General features: G+C 38.6%; 2 protein-coding genes across 2 annotated transcripts; both read right to left on the bottom strand.

The window, feature by feature from the left end:
- Positions 1-580: 580 nt before the first annotated feature.
- On the bottom strand, positions 581-26,484 carry LOC114573490 (uncharacterized). The gene is made up of 7 exons (XM_028605720.1): positions 26,446-26,484; positions 7,231-7,545; positions 6,538-6,828; positions 6,223-6,333; positions 5,170-5,195; positions 3,883-3,954; positions 581-877 (listed from the first exon to the last, which is right to left on the bottom strand). Exons 2-7 carry the CDS (start codon positions 7,448-7,450, stop codon positions 776-778), a joined length of 822 nt encoding a protein of 273 aa, XP_028461521.1. The 5' UTR covers positions 7,451-7,545; positions 26,446-26,484; the 3' UTR covers positions 581-775.
- Positions 10,508-13,215, bottom strand: LOC114572874 (uncharacterized). The gene is made up of 5 exons (XM_028604655.1): positions 13,150-13,215; positions 12,079-12,387; positions 11,325-11,651; positions 10,705-10,736; positions 10,508-10,576 (listed from the first exon to the last, which is right to left on the bottom strand). Exons 1-5 carry the CDS (start codon positions 13,193-13,195, stop codon positions 10,508-10,510), a joined length of 783 nt encoding a protein of 260 aa, XP_028460456.1. The 5' UTR covers positions 13,196-13,215.
- Positions 26,485-26,578: the final 94 nt, after the last annotated feature.

Below are 26,578 nucleotides of genomic sequence, written 5' to 3' on the forward strand. Positions count from 1 at the left end.
TGACACGAAATTACAACATAATACAATACCTCAACTGCCAAAATTACATAAAACATCAGTATGCCCCATACGATGCTAAATCCCATTTTTGGATGCTAAATTATGTTCACAAAAAAAGTGCAAATTAAAATGTATGTTGCAGCAAGTACGTTAGAGTACAAATAATATAGAATTATTTGTTGTTGCAAAACTGAACATCTGGACTTTAAATATTTGAAAAACTGAAACACAATAAGGACTGTAATGATCGACAGCCTTTCTTCTTTGTCAAAACCATCTGTTTTGTAGCGACAAAGTTGCAATCCATAGCAATAAAAACATATTTTTGTGATAAGGAACAACCAAGCTGCCAATTCTGTTTAATGGGTTTTGTTTTTAAAAATCATAAACCAGCTAAGTAATAGAACACCAAGTCGTACCAACAGTGTGCAGTATAATACAACAAGCAGCTCCAACAGGGGACCCCAAACTTCCCTTCACGAGCCACATCAGCCAACTCTGACTGGGGGATCCCGAGGTGTTCCCAGGCCAGGGTGGACATATAATCTCTCCACCTAGTCCTGGGTCTTCCTCAGGCCTACTACCAGCTGGACGTGCCTGGAAAAACCCCCCTAGGGAGGCGCCCGGGGGGCATCCTTACCAGATGCTCAGCAAAGCCAGTACAACACAAACTAGAAAAATCACAAATCCAACTTTCCACTCCCTAACAGACAGAAAACACTCTGACGGCAGGATCTCTGAACAGGTCATTGTGAGAAGTCCCATTTCCTCTGATTTATTTGGGGTTTCGGACATTGCTGTAGAGACTGCTGGGATCCTCGTCTGCTTCTGTCGTCTGACTTTTGACTGTAGAATACATCACCTCCTCCTTTTTGACCTGTATGACACAAACAGGAGGTGTTACATGATTCACGCTAGGAACTACAATATGATCTATATTTACCAAACCTTATGGTGAGCTCTCTATTTTCTGGTATGTCATTTGCTTTCTTTCAGTATATGGAAAAAGGTTTCAGGCTTGGAAATGAAAAGATACTCTCCACTGCCAAAAGTGTATCCCTTGTGTTGTCTTCCCGTTGACCACTTGTTGTCCTCCCGGGTTAACCCTGTTTTAGACGCTTTTCTTCAAGATTTCTGTCGCTTTTTTTTTTTTCTTTCCCTACCACCAGATTCACCATTAACATCAACTTATTGGCACTAGTTTAACATTTCTTTTTTTTTTCTTTTTTTTTTATTCATAGTCAATGAACCTAATTTCTATGAAATTATACCTAATTTGTGAGGTAAAAAAGCTGAAAGTGTGAATTATTTCGACAAATAGTTAAAGCGGCCATATTCTGCTCATTTTCAGGTTCATAATTGTAATTTGAGATTGTATCAGAATAGGTTTACATGGTTTAATTTTCAAAAAAAACACCATATTTTTGTTGTACTGCACATTGCTGCAGCTCCTCTTTTCACCCTGTGTCAGGTCTCTGTTTTAGCTACAGAGTGAGACCTCTCAACTTCTGTAAGATCTTCGTTGTCAGTCGCACATAACGCCCGCTCTTCTTAAGGAGACAGAAAAAGGCCCATTTCAACCCAACAGTCCTCACCACCGTCTACAGGGGAACCATTGAGAGTGCAAAAAAAAAAAAAAAAAAAGAAAATATATACAACAATATCTGCTTACAAAACTAAATAACAAGAAGAAAACTTACAATTAAAATAAAATGAAAACAATAACAAACAGAATAAAGAAATATCTTGAAAACAAAGTTATATATTACAATATATTAGAAAAGGAGGGCTGAGGCCTGAGGAGGGCGGTGAGGTCAGCTGGGAGGACCATTGGGGCAACGCTGCCACCTATGGAGAACCTGGCCAAACAACGCAGCCTTTCAAGGGCAAAAATCATCAAGGACTCTACACACACCCCGCCACAGTCTGTTTCTCTCTCCTGCCCTCAGGCAGGCGGTATCACATCCTAAGGAGTAAGTCTGTGCAGTTTCGCGTCAGTTTTTTTTCCAACTGCAATCAGACTGTTAAACAGCACCACACTGTAAATTGAGACAATGTGGAACATATGTATGGGTGTATGCATGCATTTGTGTGTATATATGTGTGTGTGGATATGTATGTGTGCATATGACATATGTATATGTATGGGTATGCGTGGGATATGTTTATACACATGTATTTCTACATCTCTCATATTTTTAATTGCTAGCTATCTTATTTATATATCATATTTTTACTACACCATATTTATTTATCTCTTTATAATTGCAATCTTCTAGCTGCTGATGTTTTTTTTTATGTCTGTTTTTATGGTGGTCCTATGCAACGTAATTTCATTCTACACTGCACTTCCTGAAGTGTTTTTTGGAATGACAATAAAATAATCTTGAATCTATGCCCTGCTACGTCCTGCTACACCACGTAATGCCATGCAGTGCCCTGCTACGCCATAAACTACTACAACTACTATTTCTAGTCATAGTTTTCCTCACCGCTCGAGGCTTCTGCCTAAATGGAAGGTTTTCCTCGCCACTGTCTCACTAAATGCTTGCTCTTGGGGGGAATTACTGGGATTGTTGGGTCTTTGTAAATTATAGAGTGTGGTCTAGACCTACTCTATCTGTAAAGTGTCTTGAGATAACTCTTGTTATGATTTGATACTATAAATAAAATTGAATTGAATTGAAATTGAAATTGAATAATCATCCAATCATTTTAACAAAGTTGAAATTTTGAACATATCAAACACTTCATTTCCTGCATTCTGGGGAAATTTTCTGCATAAATTTATGGTGCAAATGACTTTATTTATGTAAAGGAAATTATAATTTTTTTTTTTTTTTTTTTTTTTTTTGGGGGAGGTGCACTTGCCAGTTTTGATTATTGGGGGTTGGTACCCCTCCATCCCCCTGTAAATTATGCCTAGGGTTTGCTGTAAGCTGCTATGGCGATGAACAATGGCGGGCTCCAGGAGAGAGGACCTGTTCCCTTTGCAGATATGAAGGGCTCATTCTCAGCTTACAAAAAAAGAGTATACACTAATAAAAACAAAATGAATACAGGGGTTTCCCTAAGGCTTAGGCGCAGCACCCAAGCAGTTTTAGGTACCACCTGAACCAGGGGTGTCAAACTCATTTCAGTTCCTGGGCCACATACCCCTAATTTGACCAGTTAACCACTCCAGAAAGATCAGAAACTTTATCTGCCACTGAGTTTCTTGTCAGCTTGATGTTGGTGAACGCAATTTGCTTCTGCGTTCTGAGGCCATTGTAGGGAAAAAAATAATGATACGGACTCGGGAGAGAGGGGTAATATTCTGAGAAAAAAACTCAGAATTTCTTAGATTAAAGTCTTTAATTTACGGAAAGAGAACTCGGATTAAGTGTGTGATATTAAAGTGGTAAATTTGGAATTGGAATGAATTACTTCTCCGCAATTTTCACACTTTTCAAAGTCATCCAGTGGGCCCGACTGGACCCTTTGGTGGGCCAATTTTGGTCCACGGTCCTTATGTTTGACACCCCTGACCTAAACCAAATGAATGTAAAATCAATGTAAGGATCAAAACAAACTAAATAACTTTCTAAGATGTAATGAATGTAGGTGTTTCTCCAGTGGACTTCTTTAGCAAGTTTTGTCTTTAAGCTTTTTGAGTATTATTATTATGTGATTATGTGAAATTGCATTTTTTTTTCTTGAGGGAGGACTCCTAAATCCCCTCCAAATACAGGCACCTAAGTCTTCCACAAACCTAAGAAAAACACTGGAAGATTGTATTCCATTTCTGCCAACAGATCTCCCTAAATCCTACAGTCTGCTCCTTTAAGCCATTACCAAAGTAGAAAATCAATCATAGCTGAATGAATAGAATGTGTCACTCACCTTTTTGCAAGAAGAGGCCTGCTGATTAGCATGGTTTACAGTGACATAGGTCAGATTGCTCTCTGGCTCGCCCTGAGTACAAACAACACAGTGGTTCACAACAAAATACAACTTAACTTTGCCTTTACAGTGAAGACAAAAAGACCTTCTACATCCTTGTTGTTGTAATACAGCTTCTGGCCTCCAGTGGCAGCAGTGAGCACATATATTCATTGTTTCCATGGGCCATTTTTGGATTTTACATTAACTTAATTGGGTTTAGTGGAATAAATCTGATCTTCTCAGTTTAAGTAAGTATTCAGTATCCGTTTGCAATGAAACTTGATGAAAATGACATGCCAGAGATGGTGTCTCATTCTCACATCTATCCAGGACCAGGATATAAAAATGACGGGCAAGAGAGCTATGATATATGCAAACTAAACTCCAAATATGTGGATTTATTTCACAAAAAGGGTGTTATGGTTGTGCATGTGTTTCAGTTTCTTGATTTATTTTGCCTCCCTTGTCATGTCTTGTTTTTACTTCCTGTCTTGTGTTTTCCCGCCTACGTTGTTGTCTGCCCCGCCCTGATGTGTTTCACCTGTTCCTGAGCCCTCGTGTCACCTCTTCCTTGTTTCACCCTCGTTACCTCTTGTATTTAGTCTCTGTGTTGTCTTTGTCTAGTATCAGATCATTGTTCTGTATTGGATTGTGTGATTGTGATTGTGATTTATGATTGTGTGTGTGTGTGTGTGTGTGTGTGTGTGTGTGTGTGTGTGTGTGTGTGTGTGTGGTCTACCCCTTTGTCTCTGTGTTCCTGTTTCTTGTGATTTCTGTTTTTGACTTCCACTACGTTTTGGACTAAGTTTGCCCTCTGTATTCAAGACTCCTTTTGTTTGTATGGATTTTATTGTATTAAATCCGCATTTGGTTCCGACATTTTCTGAATTCCATAACAAAGGAATTGAATATGCCGATTGCAAATATTTCCCTTCAAATGAATTAAGCAGGATTTCACTGGATGAATGTGTATTTCTGCATCATGAGACAAGCCAAAGATTAGTGAACCACTGACGGACATTTGCTGACCTGAGGCTTCTTCTAATGTCTTAATAAACCAAATCGAAGAGAGTGAGGAAATTGAACACACCTCATAGTTTACTGTCCATTTGTCAGTGGCAAATGTTGAAACGGTTAATATCGTATGAGTACATATATTCCTGAAATCTAAATGAAAATGTCTGGAAAGTAGCCCAATCATATTTTCTTGCGTGATTGTGTCATTTAAAAATACATTTTACTCACAGGGTGTTGAGTTGGTTTCAGAACATCTGGAACAAAGGTAACATTTCATGTCTTCAAATATGATCATTACGTACATTAAACACATAATTGTATTCATACTGAGGCAATGGAACACACTTTTTGATTAGCAGGCAGAAGTCTATTGACATTGGGTTTGAGATTTTAAAACAGGAAAAGTGCATATTAATGAATATTTATGTAAATATACAAGAATATAGCTGGTAGCTAATTTACATCTTTAGTCCCTTTGGCAGGTTGATGTTAAAATAACTTTTTTTTAAGTTTCTACACAATAAATCAATAGGAAAACAGTAAAGTTTTGTAAAATATTTTGGTTTTCTTTTGCAACATTTTTCCAAGTTGTCAATTTTTTTCAAATGAAGTTTTTGTTGTTTTTTTCCATCATTTTTGTCACTGTTCTTTTGACGTTCTATTATCACATTTTTCTTCAAATGCTATTAAATTGAATAAAAGTAGTGAAACGATCATTTATTTTACTGGCGAAGAGGGTTGTAGGGAACCATCCACATAATTTCTTTTGACAATTTGGTTGCAAGAAACCCAAATTTCTGATATAGAAACGTTTTGAAAACGGATCAAATTTGACCCGAGGACAACAGGAGGCTTAAGTGTTAAGGTTTAAAGGGTGCTAATGTTATTGCACATCTCCCTATTGCACATGTTTTGTTCACACAGTGTGTGCATGTATTATGGGAAAATAATAAGCATCCATAGCTGTATGAATGTTGCACTATTGCACATTATTAGCATCCATAGATGTATGTATATATGTATGTATGTATGCATACAGGGTCACAGGCCAGGTTGAATTAATTCCAAATGACAGTGGCCATGGTTTAAGCACAATTAAACACGGTCAAGCCGCAGAGAAGTGAATGAAAAGTTATTCTTACATCTGACATTACTGGGCTCAATGTGACCACTTATCATAATACAGATCTTTGATCACATAGTCCAACTTTAGCTCAGGGTGCATTGTTGTTCAAATATCATAAAGTGTATCTTATGTATATCGCATTATGTTTCACTGACCCTCTGTCATGTTGGCTCTCTTCCTGTGTATGATGAGAACAGCGGCGATGACGACCAGCACTACCACCACCCCGACCACACCCCCGATGATGATGTAGATCTGATTAGGATCTGTGGTCAGAGGATGGTTTACCAAAGAAAAGACAAAGAAACGTAAGTCATAACAAAATATGCAATTCGCACCTTTGACAATGTGACCTCTCTTCTTAAAACACACAGACTCATTTCCTGATGACAAGCAATTTACAGGATTTACATGTAAATAATCAGATAGAGTTTTGGGTCAAATTTAGATTTTTTTTTTCAGATTCCTACCGTTGAAGTCAGGTGTGTAGTCAGCCTCTATCTTTACATTCTTCTGCTCATCAACAACCTGGCAGGTGTACTTCCTTTTGTGGCCACTCTGACGCTTCACAGTCAGAAAGGAGACACACTCTGTCTGTTGGAGGACACGGTACCCATCACCTTCACCAAGCAGCTCAGCTCCTGTCTCATCCACCCAGCGGATGCTGTTCTCTAGACAACAATGGTCATGTCTAAACAGAGAGCACTTTAATGTGACGTCACCGTCCCTCTTTGGATCAGCGTCTGGTGGAGATGGAGAGACTGAGAGAAAACAAGTGACGGTAAATGGATTGCATTTATTTATATACCGCTTTTCTAGTCTTAAACACTCAAAGCACTTTACACACTACAGTCCCCATTCACACATAGCTCCTGAGTCACAGCCTCCCCTGATAACTGCTGACTCAGCATAAACATGTTTCCTCTTACAGTCAGCGACTTTACTACAAGATCTGGACCAGTTTCTGTTCTATGTTTCTATTCCTTTTTTTACTGAGTTAATAAAAAGTGTGAAGGTGGACTGAACCAAATGGAATCAAAGCCTTTCAGTGGCATTTCAACAAATGACAGGAAAAGGCTGAGCTCGGCACACATTTTGTCCCCAAAAAAGCATGTCCCAAAAGTGGCATTTCCTTTTGAGTGTTTTATGGAAATAATACTCACTTGTCAGAACACTTAGATATGTATGTACATCTGTATTAGGGTCTCTACCCTGCCGACAGGTGTATTGACCAGCATCCTCAGCAGTGATGTTATTAATGACCAAAGAGCAGTCAGTGTTCACACTCAGCCTGGCAGCTTGGGCTGAGATCTGTCTAACATTTCCATTCCAGACCTCAGTGAGAGTCTCATCTTGAATATGGTTGTAAAGCCATGTAACCATGGAGCATGTTGGGGGGGAGGATGATTCAGTGGTACAGGACAGAACAGCTTCTTGTCCAGGTCTCTTATAGAGAAAGAATTCTCTTCCACTGATACCTGATGGACAGAAAAGAACACTTTTGTTGTTAGTGACAATTAATACACTATACAATGCAAAACACATCAGGGCGGGGCAGACCCTCACAAAGGCGGGAAAACACACAAGGCAGGAAGTCCAACAAGACATGAATTTATATGAGAAAAAATTTAAAATGAATGATTGATGAAAGAACGTGTTTAGTCCAACAGAAATCGACGGCAGTACAATCATTCAAAATCATGTAAAGATTGATGAATTCATTTATTTGGTTTCTTTGAGGCAGAAATAAAACTCTCCAACAAGCTGAAAAATACATCTGACATATTATCAAAGCATATATACCTGTATATCTTAAAAAGCAAATGTTGCCTTCTGTATTACACATCCAATAGACCATTTCATTCAAGTTGTGTCCACATGATGAATGTAATTTCAACATTCACTGTTCTCTTAGCTCTGTTTTTGGTCTCTACCAACTCCTGAGAAAAGTATTGAACCTTGTAGCTGCTAAATGCTCCAGCTAGCTTCTAAATGCTCCCATTAGCTGCTAAATGCTCTAGCTAGCTGCTAAATACTCCCACTAGCTGCTAAATGCTATGTCCACCTGCTAGTCTCTGACTGTATCCAGAGATGGGAAGTAACAAAGTACAAATACTTCGTTACTGTACTTAAGTAGATTTTTCAGATATTTTTACTTTACTATTTATTTTTGTGGCGACTTTTTACTTTTACTCCTTACATTTTAACACGAATATCGGTACTTTCTACTCCTTACATTTTAGAAAATGTGCTCGTTACTTTAGTTTTGTACAACAGGTCGTCTATCAGGAGTGATTGTGAGTGCATGTCGGAAAATAGCGCGGACACGCGCCTCGCACCGCGAGCGGGCCACACGGAGAAAAAAATGAGAGAAAAGAAAAAGACACAATCTGTCCGGAGGATAATCAGTTAGATCGTGTGTGTGCGTCCTTGAGAACTGTAAGTCGTATAACTTATGTTGTCAGTTAATTTAAGCCTGTTGTTGTATTGGTCTATAGTTCTTGCAAACTTAAATTAAGTTAGCTAGTGATTTAGTTGTTTGTGTTCTTCACCTGTTAGCTAGGTTGCACATTGCTTGATCTTATTAAAGCATCAAAAGAGAGAAGTTGTGTCCATCCATGTTTTAACAGACACACCTGGGGCAAATGGTTCAGAATGGTCAGCTTTAAATCCAGTCCTAATCTAGTCCTCATTAACAAGTTTCAAATAATTTCACTGGAGTTACTGTTATTATTTTTTGCGTCATCAATACCGAATTCAATCTAATTGATAATATACTTGACGCACCACTACAAGACGACTCGACAGATTCGGCGGCATTAATTTTCGGCAAATCATTGCAGCATGATGGTGGTAACGTTAGCACTAGTAGTATGGATGGTGACATGAGAGATCCCAGAGATTCAGCAGACAAGCAGCAAGACATTCCCAATCATCCTCGGCCTTATCTGAGAGAGATGTTTAGGCATCAAGAATGACTCCTGGCGAATAAAGTATGGGGAACTTCTTAATTAATGTCTGTTTAGTAATTCATATTTAATCCTTTATTTTCTTTCCTAAGCCATATTTGAGCACACACACATACATGTAGATTCCTTTAAATGTTAAGGGGAAGATTAAAAAAGGAGAAACTGGATCTGTGAATTCTCACAGAATCACAACTGAATTCATATCTTGTTACTCAGTCAGAATCTTATTAACCTGGAGTCCCAGTCTCTGTCACAATAATCATATATGTGATGTTTTAGGCCTTGGCAGACATCCATTTAGAATGTAGGCAATGGCATAAAGAGCCTTTTTTCCATGTCCACTGAAGTTTCTCAGCTTGCACTCTAGTAACATTTGTGTGGTCCAGGTAGCTTTGCATAAAAAATGGTTGTCATTCGCAAGGCTACTTTTACTTTTATACTTTAAGTAAATTTCCAAGCCTGTACTTTGTTACTTTTACTTGAGTAAAGAAGTTAAATCAGTACTTCTACTTTTACCAGAGTATTTTTTAACACAAGTATCTGTACTTCTACTTGAGTACAAGAAGTGAGTACTTTTGCCATCTCTGACTGCCTGTCTGCTGCTGCTGGAAACAGGGTTGATCAGAGCCTTGAGAATTACCTATACAGTAAATGTGCAATCAAATCAAAACTATTAGCTACATGAGGCTTTAAAAGATTTGCAGAAGTGTAAAGTTTGTCAAATGTCTCTGCACGCCTGTCGATGTGAGTGACTTTTACAAAACAATCTGAAGCTACACAACATCCGCTCGCTGTTTGCACAGATAGACGCAGTGGTGGAATGTAACCAAGTACATTTACTCAAGTTCTGTACTTAAGTACAAAGGTACTTGTACTCTACTTGAGTCTTTCATTATAATGCCACTGTCTACTGCTACTCCGCTACATTTCAGAGAGAAATATTGTACTTTTTACTCCACTACATTCATCTGACAGCTTTAGGTACTTTACAAAATAAGATTTTTGCACACAAAACACATGTAGTTTATAAAATAAAATGTTTTGTCATAAATTAAACTACCCAACAATTTATAGACCTACAAGTCCAGCTGAAATGATTAGCAGGTTAAACACTTAGTTGATTGACAGAACTTTGGATTGTTTCCAGTTTCTAAAATGGGAGTATTTGAGTACTTTTCATACATTAAGTACATTTTCCTGATTCTACTTATAACCTTTTACTTCAGTAACATTTTCAATGCAGGACAGTTACTTGTAACAGAGTATTTTTACAGTGTGGTATTAGTACTTTTACGTAAGTTAATGATCTGAATACTTCTTCCACCACTGGTTATACTTTGCAGTACTTGAGGCGTACAAAGAGTGAGCTATTTGCATCCTAAATATAAAGCAATCATTTAAACTGAAAGCTTTGATCACATGTGTCCAATGACTGATGGGATTTGACTTTCTGATGATCTGAAGTTGTCGATCACTGCGGTCGAGCAGCAGCAGGACGTGCTTCCACGTTTTCATACTGGACGTCGGCGCCATCATTCACCTGTGAAATACAACAGCACACATGAGATCCTGAAAAACTGTTTCAAGGGAACGAAGCAGAGAGACTGCAGCCTCTGAGTCACAGTAGAAACAACAGACTCACGTCAAAAAGTTCAGTTTTTAACTCACATTGTTGTCATTTTCAAGTGGTTTTGTGTTCCCTGGGAAATTAATAATAAAAAAAATAGCATTAAGATTCTGAATGTATGACTTTATATTTACACTTCTACCAAATTATGATCAGAATTTGTTCTCACATTTGTTTCTGATGACAAGAAACGGTGATGACAACCATGAGGATCAGTCCGCAACACGCACAGACCACATGGCGCAGCTCAGAGGAGACACACCTGTGGGATCAGTTCAACACACATCAGTTCATAAATAAGAACAATAATTTAAGGTGCAGTAAGTGATGCTGCACAAAGATTGATGATACTTGAACTCAACTGCCAAACAAATAGGCTACTAATGTCATTTTTTATTGTGATGTTTTACTCTGATTTGTTGTATTTATTTAACTTAACTTATAGGGACCATCAACTGGGAACAAGGATGGAAATTAGGCTTTGGCTATAATCCTGTATATTTACATTTTTCAAAATGTTCATTAATATACACCGTCCCTTTTTGAAATAAAATAAACTTAACTTTTAATCCAAGAACATGAAAACCACAATGTTAGAATTTGTTAAACATGACACTTTGTCTCTGAAGCTTTGTGTCTGGTCGGCTGAATATTTTCTTACCTGGGTTAGATGTTTCTGTCTGATTATGTGTCATCTCTCCTATGAAGTCAGGTGTGTAGTCAGCCTCTATCTTTACATTCTTCTGCTCATCAACAACCTGGCAGGTGTACTTCCTGTTGTGGCCACTCTGACGCTTCACAGTCAGACGAGAGACACAGACCGTCTTTTGGAGGAAACTGCACCTGCCTTCACCAAGCAGCTCAGCTCCTGTCTCATCCACCCAGCGGATTCTGTTCTCTAGCCGAGGATGGTTGAATCTAAACAGAGAGCACTGTAATGTGACGTCACCGTCCCTCTTTGGATCAGCGTCTGGTGGAGATGGAGAGACTGAGAGAAAACAAGTGACGGTAAATGGATTGCATTTATTTATATACCGCTTTTTCTAGTCTCTTTTAAACACTTAAAACACTTTACACACTACAGTCCCCATTCACACATAGCTCCTGAGTCACAGCCTCCCCTGATAACTGCTGACTCAGCATAAACATGTTTCATCTTACAGTCAGCGACTTTACTACAAGATCTGGACCAGTTTCTTTTCTATGTTTCTATTCCTTGTTTTACTGAGTTAATAAAAAGTGTGAAGGTGGACTGAACCAAATGGAAACAAAGCCTTTCAGTGGCATTTCAACAAGTGACAGGAAAAGGGTGTTCAGCTGGAATGAGGCTGAGCTCGGCACACATTTTGTCCCCAAAAAAGCATCTCCCAAAAGTAGAATTTCCTTTTGGGTTTTTTTATGGAAATGATACTCACTTGTCAGAACACTTAGAACTGTAACTTCATCAGTTTCTTCCCCCTGCCGACAGGTGTATCGACCAGCATCCTCAGCAGTGATGTTGTTCATGACCAAAGAGCAGTCAGTGTTCACACTCAGCCTGGCAGCTCGGGCTGAGTTCTGTCTAACATTTCCGTTCCTGACCTCAGCGAGAGTCTCAGTTTGATCTCTGTTGTAATACCATGTAACGTTGGAGCATGTTGGGGGGGAGAATGATTCAGTGGTACAGGACAGAACAGCTTCTTGTCCAGGTCTCTTATAGAGAAAGGGTTCTCTCCCACTGATACCTGATGGACAGAAAAGGAAAACTTTTGTTGTTAGTGACAATTTATACATTCAATTATCTGAATACAGTAAATGTTTTGACAATTTTTTATTTTCAAAGATTTTTATTTGCTGAAACATACAGTTAACCACAATAAATTGGTGGTTGCCTGGCAACCTCAATGTGACTTCAGGAAGCCACCACCCCATGCTAAGTAAAAGTTTTACATTTTGGTTTCTGTTTGATTAAATAAATAAAAGAAAGAGATGCCGGTAGGGGGATTTAGTTCCATTTGAACAGTCTAGCTGTTTTCACCTGTTGCCAGTCTTTATGCTAAGCTAAGCTAACATTCTCCTGGCTGTACGAGCATATTTTATGTAGCCTACACATATGAGCATAAGAGCAATAACTCTTTGCAAGTAAGCAAATAAGTGCATACGGTAAATAAGTGATTTGGCTGTTGTAAGACAGACAGGAGAGGGTTGTTATGGTTACAGTGCAGAAGAGGAAGTATACCCTCGTGCTATGGATGTTGTTTATATCTACAAATAATGCCTGCCAACCACTATACAATACATGATCTAATTTCAAAACACCTGCTGTTGTTATGTTATTGACAGAAATGACCAATTTAACTGATTTAATTTGGAGATAGAAGAGCCTCAAAGATAGTTTTGTTTCCTATGCTGGTTTAATTGTTTCAGGCTATGATAATAGGGAACGTTTACATTTTGTAAAAGATAATAATATTAAAAATAATAATGAAATAAAATCGGACAATTACCTTCAAACTGAAGCACAAAAATGAGGATTAATTCCAGTCGAGCCATTCTCTGTGTGTTCTCTGGAGACAGCCGATGATCTCTGAGACTTTTTGTGTCCGGCCGATGCAGCTGATGATGAAACTTCCTCTTTGAGTTTCTGAGTAAAAACATCTTTTGAAATGACATCAGTCACCACAGTCTCTCAACATTAACTAAACAATATGTGGGAGGTCATAGGTGGCAGAATGTATACATCCTTTAAGCAACACTCCATACAGCATAGGAATATGTATATATATATATATATATATATATATATATATATATATATATATATATATATATACAGTACAGGCCAAAAGTTTGGACACACCTTCTCATTCAATGCGTTTCCTTTCATATTTACATTGTAGATTCTCACTGAAGGCATCAAAACTATGAATGAACACATATGGAATTATGTACTTAACAAAAAGTGTGAAATAACTGAAAACATGTCTTATATTTTAGATTCTTCAAAGTAGCCACCCTTTGCTTTTTTTTTATTAATAAGGAAAAAATTCCACTAATTAACCCTGACAAAGCACACCTGTGAAGGTAAAACCATTTCAGGTGACTACCTCATGAAGCTCATTGAGAGAACACCAAGGGTTTGCAGAGTTATCAAAAAAAGCAAAGGGTGGCTACTTTGAAGAATCAAAAATATAAGACATGTTTTCAGTTATTTCACACTTTTTTGTTAAGTACATAATTCCATATGTGTTCATTCATAGTTTTGATGCCTTCAGTGAGAATCTACAATGTAAATAGTCATGAAAATAAATAAAAAAACGTATTGAATGAGAAGGTGTGTCCAAACCTTTGGCCTGTACTGTATATTTAAGATGATTTTTTTGGCCATTTTAGGCCTTTATTACTCAGGACAGCTGAAGACATGAAAGTGGAGAGAGAGGCAAGGGCGGGGCTGGAAGGGGTCACAGGGTGGCACCGGCCTGAAATCCATTGGGCTATAGAGTGCTGTCAATCTGACAATTCAATTGGATCATAGACCAGTCACTTCTTTTTTTTTTTTAAACAGAATATGTTGTTTCTATATTTCCAAGGAGATTTTCTATGCTGTATTATAATAAAATACCCCCCCTTAATTATTGGTCCCCCCTGTGCCACCCCACATAAAATCCTGTAACCGCCCCTGGAGAGAGGGTAAATGACATGCAGCAAAGGGTCACAGGAACGGAACCTGCAGCCGCTGCATCAAAGACTGAGCCTCAGTACATGGGGCGCACGCTCTGCTGTGTCCGGCCAGTGCAGCTGATGATGAAACTTCCTCTTTGAGTTTCTGAGTAAAAACATCCTTTGAAATGTCATCAGTCACCACATCCTCTCAACATTAACTAAACAATAGATAGGAGATCATAGGTGGCACAATGTGTACATCCTTTAAGCAACACTCCACACTACGGTGGCCGTGAGAGGCCACAGCACGCAACAATAAGACAACACGTGCAAATAAACCACAGCACACACTAACAAGACAACACGTGCAAATAAGACAACACGCACTAATAAGACAACACGTGCAAATAAGACAACACGCACTAATAAGACAACACGTGCAAATAAGACAACACGCACTAATAAGACAACACGTGCAAATAAGACAACACGTGCAAATAAGACAACACGCACTAATAAGACAACACGCACTAATAAGACAACACGCACTAATAAGACAACACGTGCAAATAAGACAACACGTGCAAATAAGACAACACACACTAATAAGACAACACGTGCAAATAAGACAACACGTGCAAATAAGACAACACGTGCAAATAAGACAACACGCACTAATAAGACAACACCTGCAAATAAGACAACACGTGCAAATAAGACAACACGCACTAATAAGACAACACGCACTAATAAGACAACACGTGCAAATAAGACAACACGCACTAATAAGACAACACGTGCAAATAAGACAACACGCACTAATAAGACAACACGCACTAATAAGACAACACGTGCAAATAAGACAACACGCACTAATAAGACAACACGTGCAAATAAGACAACACGTGCAAATAAGACAACACGCACTAATAAGACAACACGCACTAATAAGACAACACGTGCAAATAAGACAACACACACTAATAAGACAACACGTGCAAATAAGACAACACGTGCAAATAAGACAACACGTGCAAATAAGACAACACGCACTAATGAGACAACACGTGCAAATAAGACAACACTCACTAATAAGACAACACCTGCAAATAAGACAACACGTGCAAATAAGACAACACGCACTAATAAGACAACACGCACTAATAAGACAACACGTGCAAATAAGACAACACGCACTAATAAGACAACACGTTCAAATAAGACAACACGCACTAATAAGACAACACGCACTAATAAGACAACACGTGCAAATAAGACAACACGCACTAATAAGACAACACGTGCAAATAAGACAACACGCACTAATAAGACAACACGTGCAAATAAGACAACACGCACTAATAAGACAACACGTGCAAATAAGACAACACGCGCAAATAAGACAACACGCACTAATAAGACAACACGTGCAAATAAGACAACACGCACTAATAAGACAACACGTGCAAATAAGACAACACGCACTAATAAGACAACACGTGCAAATAAGACAACACGCACTAATAAGACAACACGTGCAAATAAGACAACACGCACTAATAAGACAACACGTGCAAATAAGACAACACGCACTAATAAGACAACACGTGCAAATAAGACAACACGCACTAATAAGACAACACGTGCAAATAAGACAACACGCACTAATAAGACAACACGTGCAAATAAGACAACACGTGCAAATAAGACAACACACACTAATAAGACAACACGTGCAAATAAGACAACACGCACTAATAAGACAACACGTGCAAATAAGACAACACGTGCAAATAAGACAACACGTGCAAATAAGTCAACACGTGCAAATAAGACAACACGCACTAATAAGACAACACGCGCAAATAAGACAACACGTGCAAATAAGACAACACGTGCAAATAAGACAACACGCACTAATAAGACAACACGTGCAAATAAGACAACACGTGCAAATAAGACAACACACACTAATAAGACAACACGTGCAAATAAGACAACACGCACTAATAAGACAACACGTGCAAATAAGACAACACGTGCAAATAAGACAACACGTGCAAATAAGACAACACACACTAATAAGACAACACGTGCAAATAAGACAACACGCACTAATAAGACAACACGCACTAATAAGACAACACGTGCAAATAAGACAACACGTGCAAATAAGACAACACGTGCAAATAAGACAACACTAATAAGACAACACTAATAAGACAACACGTGCAAATAAGACAACACGTAATAAAACAAAGACAACAACACACTAATAAGACAACACGTGCAAATAAGACAACACGCACTAATAAGACAACACGTGCAAATAAGACAACACGTGCAAATAAGACAACACGTGCAAATAAGACAACACGTGCAAATAAGACAACACGCACTAATAAGACAACACGCACTAATAAGACAACACGTGCAAATAAGACAACACGTGCAAATAAGACAACACACACTAATAAGACAACACACACTAATAAGACAACACGCACTAATAAGACAACACGTGCAAATAAGACAACACGTGCAAATAAGACAACACGCACTAATAAGACAACACGCACTAATAAGACAACACGCACTAATAAGACAACACGTGCAAATAAGACAACACGTGCAAATAAGACAACACGTGCAAATAAGACAACACGCACTAATAAGACAACACGCACTAATAAGACAACACGCACTAATAAGACAACACGTGCAAATAAGACAACACGTGCAAATAAGACAACACGCACTAATAAGACAACACGTTCAAATAAGACAACACGCACTAATAAGACAACACGCACTAATAAGACAACACGCACTAATAAGACAACACGTGCAAATAAGACAACACGTGCAAATAAGACAACACGCACTAATAAGACAACACGCACTAATAAGACAACACGTGCAAATAAGACAACACGTGCAAATAAGACAACACGCACTAATAAGACAACACGCACTAAGACAACACGTGCAAATAAGACAACACGTGCAAATAAGACAACACGCACTAATAAGACAACACGTGCAAATAAGACAACACGCACTAATAAGACAACACGTGCAAATAAGACAACACGCACTAATAAGACAACACGCGTGCAAATAAGACAACACGTGCAAATAAGACAACACGTGCAAATAAGACAACACGCACTAATAAGACAACACGCACTAATAAGACAACACGTGCAAATAAGACAACACGTGCAAATAAGACAACACGCACTAATAAGACAACACGCACTAATAAGACAACACGCACTAATAAGACAACACGCACTAATAAGACAACACGTGCAAATAAGACAACACGTGCAAATAAGACAACACGCACTAATAAGACAACACGCACTAATAAGACAACACGCACTAATAAGACAACACGCGTGCAAATAAGACAACACGTGCAAATAAGACAACACGTGCAAATAAGACAACACGCACTAATAAGACAACACGCACTAATAAGACAACACGTGCAAATAAGACAACACGCACTAATAAGACAACACGCACTAATAAGACAACACGCACTAATAAGACAACACGTGCAAATAAGACAACACGCACTAATAAGACAACACGCACTAATAAGACAACACGCACTAATAAGACAACACGCATTAATAAGACAACACGTGCAAATAAGACAACACGTGCAAATAAGACAACACGTGCAAATAAGACAAGACGCACTAATAAGACAACACGTGCAAATAAGACAACACGTGCAAATAAGACAACATGTGCAAATAAGACAACACGCACTAATAAGACAACACGTGCAAATAAGACAACACGCACTAATAAGGCAACACGTGCAAATAAGACAACACGTGCAAATAAGACAACACGCACTAATAAGACAACACGCACTAATAAGACAACACGCACTAATAAGACAACACGTGCAAATAAGACAACACGCACTAATAAGACAACACGCACTAATAAGACAACACGCACTAATAAGACAACACGTGCAAATAAGACAACACGTGCAAATAAGACAACACGCACTAATAAGACAACACGTGCAAATAAGACAACACGTGCAAATAAGACAACATGTGCAAATAAGACAACACGGACTAATAAGACAACACGTGCAAATAAGACAACACGTGCAAATAAGACAACACGCACTAATAAGACAACACGTGCAAATAAGACAACACGTGCAAATAAGACAACACGCACTAATAAGACAACACGTGCAAATAAGACAACACGTGCAAATAAGACAACATGTGCAAATAAGACAACACGGACTAATAAGACAACACGTGCAAATAAGACAACACGTGCAAATAAGACAACACGCACTAATAAGACAACACGTGCAAATAAGACAACACGCACTAATAAGACAACACGCGCTAATAAGACAACACGTGCAAATAAGACAACACGCACTAATAAGACAACACGCACTAATAAGACAACACGTGCAAATAAGACAACACGCACTAATAAGACAACACGCGCTAATAAGACAACACATTCAAATAAGACAACACGCACTAATAAGACAACACGCACTAATAAGACAACACGCACTAATAAGACAACACGTGCAAATAAGACAACACGTGCAAATAAGACAACACGCACTAATAAGACAACACGCGCTAATAAGACAACATGCACTAATAAGACAACATGCACTAATAAGACAACACGTGCAAATAAGACAACACATGCAAATAAGACAACACGCACTAATAAGACAACACGTGCAAATAAGACAACACGCACTAATAAGACAACACGCACTAATAAGACAACACGTGCAAATAAGACAACACGCACTAATAAGACAACACGCACTAATAAGACAACACGTGCAAATAAGGCAACACGTGCAAATAAGACAACACGTGCAAATAAGACAACACGCACTAATAAGACAACACGCACTAATAAGACAACACGTGCAAATAAGACAACACGCACTAAGAAGACAACACGTGCAAATAAGACAACACGCACTAATAAGACAACACGCACTAATAAGACAACACGCACTAATAAGACAACACGTGCAAATAAGACAACACGCACTAATAAGACAACACGTGCAAATAAGGCAACACGTGCAAATAAGACAACACGTGCAAATAAGACAACACGCACTAATAAGACAACACGCACTAATAAGACAACACGTGCAAATAAGACAACACGCACTAAGAAGACAACACGTGCAAATAAGACAACACGCACTAATAAGACAACACGCACTAAAAAGACAACACGCACTAATAAGACAACACGTGCAAATAAGACAACACGTGCAAATAAGACAACACGCACTAATAAGACAACACGCACTAATAAGACAACACGCACTAATAAGACAACACGTGCAAATAAGACAACACGTGCAAATAAGACAACACGCACTAATAAGACAACACGCACTAATAAGACAACACGCACTAATAAGACAACACGCACTAATAAGACAACACGTGCAAATAAGACAACACGTGCAAATAAGACAACACGCACTAATAAGACAACACGCACTAATAAGACAACACGCACTAATAAGACAACACGTGCAAATAAGACAACACGTGCAAATAAGACAACACGTGCAAATAAGACAACACGCACTAATAAGACAACACGCACTAATAAGACAACACGTGCAAATAAGACAACACGCACTAATAAGACAACACGCACTAATAAGACAACACGCACTAATAAGACAACACGTGCAAATAAGACAACACGCACTAATAAGACAACACGCACTAATAAGACAACACGCACTAATAAGACAACACGCATTAATAAGACAACACGTGCAAATAAGACAACACGTGCAAATAAGACAACACGTGCAAATAAGACAAGACGACTAATAAGACAACCGTGCAAATAAGACAACACGTGCAAATAAGACAACACGTGCAAATAAGACAACACGCACTAATAAGACAACACGTGCAAATAAGACAACACGCACTAATAAGGCAACACGTGCAAATAAGACAACACGTGCAAATAAGACAACACGCACTAATAAGACAACACGCACTAATAAGACAACACGCACTAATAAGACAACACGTGCAAATAAGACAACACGCACTAATAAGACAACACGCACTAATAAGACAACACGCACTAATAAGACAACACGTGCAAATAAGACAACACGTGCAAATAAGACAACACGCACTAATAAGACAACACGTGCAAATAAGACAACACGTGCAAATAAGACAACATGTGCAAATAAGACAACACGGACTAATAAGACAACACGTGCAAATAAGACAACACGTGCAAATAAGACAACACGCACTAATAAGACAACACGTGCAAATAAGACAACACGTGCAAATAAGACAACACGCACTAATAAGACAACACGTGCAAATAAGACAACGTGCAAATAAGACAACATGTGCAAATAAGACAACACGGACTAATAAGACAACACGTGCAAATAAGACAACACGTGCAAATAAGACAACACGCACTAATAAGACAACACGTGCAAATAAGACAACACGCACTAATAAGACAACACGCGCTAATAAGACAACACGTGCAAATAAGACAACACGCACTAATAAGACAACACGCACTAATAAGACAACACGTGCAAATAAGACAACACGCACTAATAAGACAACACGCTAATAAGACAACACGTGCAAATAAGACAACACGCACTAATAAGACAACACGCACTAATAAGACAACACGCACTAATAAGACAACACGTGCAAATAAGACAACACGTGCAAATAAGACAACACGCACTAATAAGACAACACGCGCTAATAAGACAACATGCACTAATAAGACAACATGCACTAATAAGACCACACGTGCAAATAAGACAACACATGCAAATAAGACAACACGCACTAATAAGACAACACGTGCAAATAAGACAACACGCACTAATAAGACAACACGCACTAATAAGACAACACGTGCAAATAAGACAACACGCACTAATAAGACAACACGCACTAATAAGACAACACGTGCAAATAAGGCAACACGTGCAAATAAGACAACACGTGCAAATAAGACAACACGCACTAATAAGACAACACGCACTAATAAGACAACACGTGCAAATAAGACAACACGCACTAAGAAGACAACACGTGCAAATAAGACAACACGCACTAATAAGACAACACGCACTAATAAGACAACACGCACTAATAAGACAACACGTGCAAATAAGACAACACGCACTAATAAGACAACACGTGCAAATAAGACAACACGTGCAAATAAGACAACACGCACTAATAAGACAACACGCACTAATAAGACAACACGTGCAAATAAGACAACACGCACTAAGAAGACAACACGTGCAAATAAGACAACACGCACTAATAAGACAACACGCACTAAAAAGACAACACGCACTAATAAGACAACACGTGCAAATAAGACAACACGTGCAAATAAGACAACACGCACTAATAAGACAACACGCACTAATAAGACAACACGTGCAAATAAGACAACACGCACTAATAAGACAACACGTGCAAATAAGACAACACGTGCAAATAAGACAACACGCACTAATAAGACAACACGTGCAAATAAGACAACACGTGCAAATAAGACAACACGTGCAAATAAGACAACACGCACTAATAAGACAACACGTGCAAATAAGACAACACGTGCAAATAAGACAACACGTGCAAATAAGACAACACGCACTAATAAGACAACACGTGCAAATAAGACAACACGCACTAATAAGACAACACGTGCAAATAAGACAACACGTGCAAATAAGACAACATGTGCAAATAAGACAACACGCACTAATAAGACAACACGTGCAAATAAGACAACACGTGCAAATAAGACAACACGCACTAATAAGACAACACGTGCAAATAAGACAACACGCACTAATAAGACAACACGCGCTAATAAGACAACACGTGCAAATAAGACAACACGCACTAATAAGACAACACGCGCTAATAAGACAACACGTGCAAATAAGACAACACGCACTAATAAGACAACACACACTAATAAGACAACACGTGCAAATAAGACAACACGTGCAAATAAGACAACACGCACTAATAAGACAACACGCACTAATAAGACAACACGCACTAATAAGACAACACGCACTAATAAGACAACACGTGCAAATAAGACAACACGTGCAAATAAGACAACACGTGCAAATAAGACAACACGCACTAATAAGACAACACGTGCAAATAAGACAACACGTGCAAATAAGACAACATGTTCAAATAAGACAACACGCGCAAATAAGACAACATGCGCAAATAAGACAACACGCACTAATAAGACAACACGCACTAATAAGACAACACGCACTAATAAGACAACACGCACTAATAAGACAACACGTGCAAATAAGACAACACGTGCAAATAAGACAACAGCGCCAAATAAGACAACACGCACTAATAAGACAACACGCACTAATAAGACAACACGTGCAAATAAGACAACACGTGCAAATAAGACAACACGTGCAAATAAGACAACACGCGCAAATAAGACAACACGCACTAATAAGACAACACGCACTAATAAGACAACACGTGCAAATAAACCACAGCACGCACTAATAAGACAACACGTGCAAATAAGACAACACGTGCAAATAAGACAACATGCGCAAATAAGACAACACGTGCAAATAAGACAACACGTGCAAATAAGACAACACGTGCAAATAAGACAACATGCGCAAATAAGACAACACGTGCAAATAAGACAACACGCACTAATAAGACAACACGTGCAAATAAGACAACACGTGCAAATAAGACAACATGTGCAAATAAGACAACACGTGCAAATAAGACAACACGCGCAAATAAGACAACACGCGCAAATAAGACAACACGTGCAAATAAGACAAGCTGCCCCGGCAGGCGCTAGCTGGCTGTCACGTCACTTTATGGAGCTACTCAATTCCGAAAACTTTGAAACAAATTGTCAATCGGCAACGATTTTTGCAAGACTGCCTATATTCGAAATCTAAAGAGTTCATTTCTCGCCTAAAATGTATTCAGAAGTGAATTTAGTGATGAATAAAATGGCGCAAATTGTTAAAATTGTCCTGTTGTTGGTCTGTCTATGTACCGGAAAATGGTTGAGGCACATGTGCATCACTTCAAAGTGTCCCCTGGAAACACTTCCGTTGTGCTGTGGTTTATTTGCACGTGTTGTCTTATTAGTGCGTGTTGTCTTATTAGTGCGTGTTGTCTTATTAGTGCGTGTTTTCTTATTTGCACGTTTTGTCTTATTAGTGCGTGTTGTCTTATTAGTGCGTGTTGTCTTATTAGTGCGTGTTTTCTTATTTGCACGTTTTGTCTTATTAGTGCGTGTTGTCTTATTAGTGCGTGTTGTCTTATTTGCAAGTGTTGTCTTATTTGCACGTGTTGTCTTATTAGTGCGTGTTGTCTTATTTGCACGTGTTGTCTTATTAGTGCGTGTTGTCTTATTTGCACGTGTTGTCTTATTAGTGCGTGTTGTCTTATTTGCACGTTTTGTCTTATTAGTGCGTGTTGTCTTATTTGCACGTGTTGTCTTATTAGTGCGTGTTGTCTTATTTGCACGTGTTGTCTTATTAGTGCGTGTTGTCTTATTTGCACGTTTTGTCTTATTAGTGCGTGTTGTCTTATTTGCACGTTTTGTCTTATTAGTGCGTGTTGTCTTATTTGCACGTGTTGTCTTATTAGTGCGTGTTGTCTTATTTGCACGTGTTGTCTTATTAGTGCGTGTTGTCTTATTTGCACGTTTTGTCTTATTAGTGCGTGTTGTCTTATTTGCACGTTTTGTCTTATTAGTGCGTGTTGTCTTATTAGTGCGTGTTGTCTTATTTGCACGTGTTGTCTTATTAGTGCGTGTTGTCTTGTTAGTGTGTGCTGTGGTTTATTTGCACGTGTTGTCTTATTGTTGTGTGCTGTGGCCTCTCAGGGCCACTGTACCACACAGCTTAGAAATATTTTTTGAAGAAGTTATGGGTTGATCAATCATTACGCACTCCCCTGTGTCTTGGCACATCATTTACAACACTTTACTTCTTTAAATGGGATGAACTTTAATCAGTTACAGTAATTATTCATACTCTACTTTATTGTTATGATTTCAGGTCAGATCTGAGTAACCCGGGGTCATTTCATTTTATTAAACACAAATGTAGCAGATTTTACACCCATCAACACTGTTGAAAATCTTGCATCTCCAAAATGTAAAAGTTTAAAGAACATGGTTGCTTCAGCTGCACAAAACAGTCTATTTTTTTTTAACAATATCCAAAAGATTGAAAGATGGTTTTATGAGAAGTGGCTGAAATGTGTCTTGATTTACGGAGGAGCATGTAATCCTCCAACTGTCTCTAAAATTAGAGACACAAAGGGTTTCCCGTAATATTTTTTGGGACTGGATAAAGTGAGCGACTGTTGTTGGGTGTGTGAGAAAACTACTTCTCAAAGGAGTGGGAGTAAAATGCTTTTATTGTTGTGATTTGACTCAGTGTGTTTTGATTTCAGCATAAATGAACAGAGTCACCTGAACATGATGTGATTACAGTATTTATGACAGCAGACAAGATTCTTCCACATCCCACAGTAGATGGATCGCTTAGAAAATGACTTAAATCCAACAGCAGCTTCACAGATTAATAAAATGAAAATTTTTTAAACTGCAGGATACATTTAGTGCAAAAGATCTGCACAAATGTTAAGTATCTCCACTCTGGTTTTGGGTCAGTATACATCAAGGATTAAAGGATAAGAATATCCTGCTGAGAATATTCTCTATTTTTCTTATTGTCAAGAAATCAATTATCAATTAATTAATGTACTAACAAGTATTGTGTGTCTATCAAAGCCTGATGTATCATCTTCCTCTGTGCCATTATGTTCCTTCTTTACCATAAAAAACACACATACAAACACACAAACACACACACATGTGTGTGTTTCAGTGCGTCTCACTATCTTTGTGCGGATCCGTCATTGACATAATGCATTCCCTAGCCCCTTACCCTAACCTTAACCATCACAACTAAATGGCTAACCTTAACCCTTACCCTCACCCTAACCATAACCTAATTCTAACCCTAATCTTAAAACCAAGTGTTAACCGTCAAACAGCCCTTTAAAGTTGTAGGGTCCAGCATTTTGGTCCCACAAATCTGTCCGGACCCCACAAGTATACTAGGTTTTTGGACCCCAAAAATGTAGTTAAACGAGAACACACAGACACACACACGCACACACACACATCTTTGAGGGGACCCGTCAGTGACATAATGCATTCCCTAGCCCCTTACCCTAACCTTAACCATCACAATTAAATGCCTAACCTTAACCCTTACCCTAACCTTAACCATAACCTAATTCTATCCCTAATCCTAAAACCAAGTCTTAACCCTCAAACAGCCCTTTAAACTTGTGGGGTCCAGCATTTTGGCCCCACAAAGCTGTCCAGACCCCACTGGATTCCCGGTTTTGGGACCCCACAAATATAGTTAAACAAGAACAAACACACGCACACTGTATTTCAACGTGGATTGCTCCGCTGCTGAAAATAGTCCCCATCAAATGCACTTCTTCCTCCTAAAAAAAACTACAGTGACCAGGTGGAATGACTTATGCCTTTTAAATTGTAAAGTATTATCTATTATTAAGTATTAAGTATTTCACTTTTTGAACACACAAAAATGACAATGGCAGCAGCTCCGCAGCGCTGTCAGATGACGTAGTATTAAAGTGCCCATATTATGAAAAAAACACTTTTTCTGGGATTTGGGGTGTTCTTTTGTGTCTCTGGTGCTTCCACACACATACAAACTTTGAAAAAACAAATGAAACCATGCTGTTTTGAGTGAGATACGGTTTCTGAATGTGTCCTGCCTTCATTCTCCTAGTGAGCTGTTCAAAATCGGCTCGGACTGTGACGTCACAGTCCGAAATGAGTTGGCTAACCACAACCGTTAGCTCGTAGCGTTAGCATGCTAATGCTAACGCTAGCATGCTACGTCGTTCTCAATAGCAAAGCACTGCTACAACACACACAAGTTCACCATAATCTACAAAAGAACTACTTACATGTGTGCTCTCATTTAGAAGTCTCCCAGCTAATCCTGCCTTGTAACTGACCACAGTTGGAGAAACAAAGATAGTACAGAAGAAGAAGATGAAAAGAGGTCTCACTCTGTAGCTAAAACAGAAACCAGGTGAA

Source organism: Perca flavescens, chromosome 18 (assembly GCF_004354835.1).
Source record: "Perca flavescens isolate YP-PL-M2 chromosome 18, PFLA_1.0, whole genome shotgun sequence".
In the NCBI taxonomy this organism is placed as follows: domain Eukaryota; kingdom Metazoa; phylum Chordata; class Actinopteri; order Perciformes; family Percidae; genus Perca; species Perca flavescens.

What these genes read in the sequence shown, in the direction of transcription:
- LOC114573490 (XM_028605720.1), bottom strand. Translation starts at nt 7,450, where the DNA reads ATGGTTACATGGCTTTACAACCATATTCAAGATGAGACTCTCACTGAG. An exon ending in CTACACACCTGACTTCAACG is followed by an intron (nt 6,334 to 6,537) that starts GTAGGAATCTGA and finishes CTCTGACCACAG; the next exon opens with ATCCTAATCAGATCTACATC. An exon ending in AGGCCTCTTCTTGCAAAAAG is followed by an intron (nt 878 to 3,882) that starts GTGAGTGACACA and finishes TGTGTCATACAG; the next exon opens with GTCAAAAAGGAGGAGGTGAT.
- LOC114572874 (XM_028604655.1), bottom strand. Translation starts at nt 13,195, where the DNA reads ATGGCTCGACTGGAATTAATCCTCATTTTTGTGCTTCAGTTTGAAG. An exon ending in AGTTCTAAGTGTTCTGACAA is followed by an intron (nt 11,652 to 12,078) that starts GTGAGTATCATT and finishes GTTTTCTCTCAG; the next exon opens with TCTCTCCATCTCCACCAGAC. An exon ending in CACTTGAAAATGACAACAAT is followed by an intron (nt 10,577 to 10,704) that starts GTGAGTTAAAAA and finishes TGTATTTCACAG; the next exon opens with GTGAATGATGGCGCCGACGT.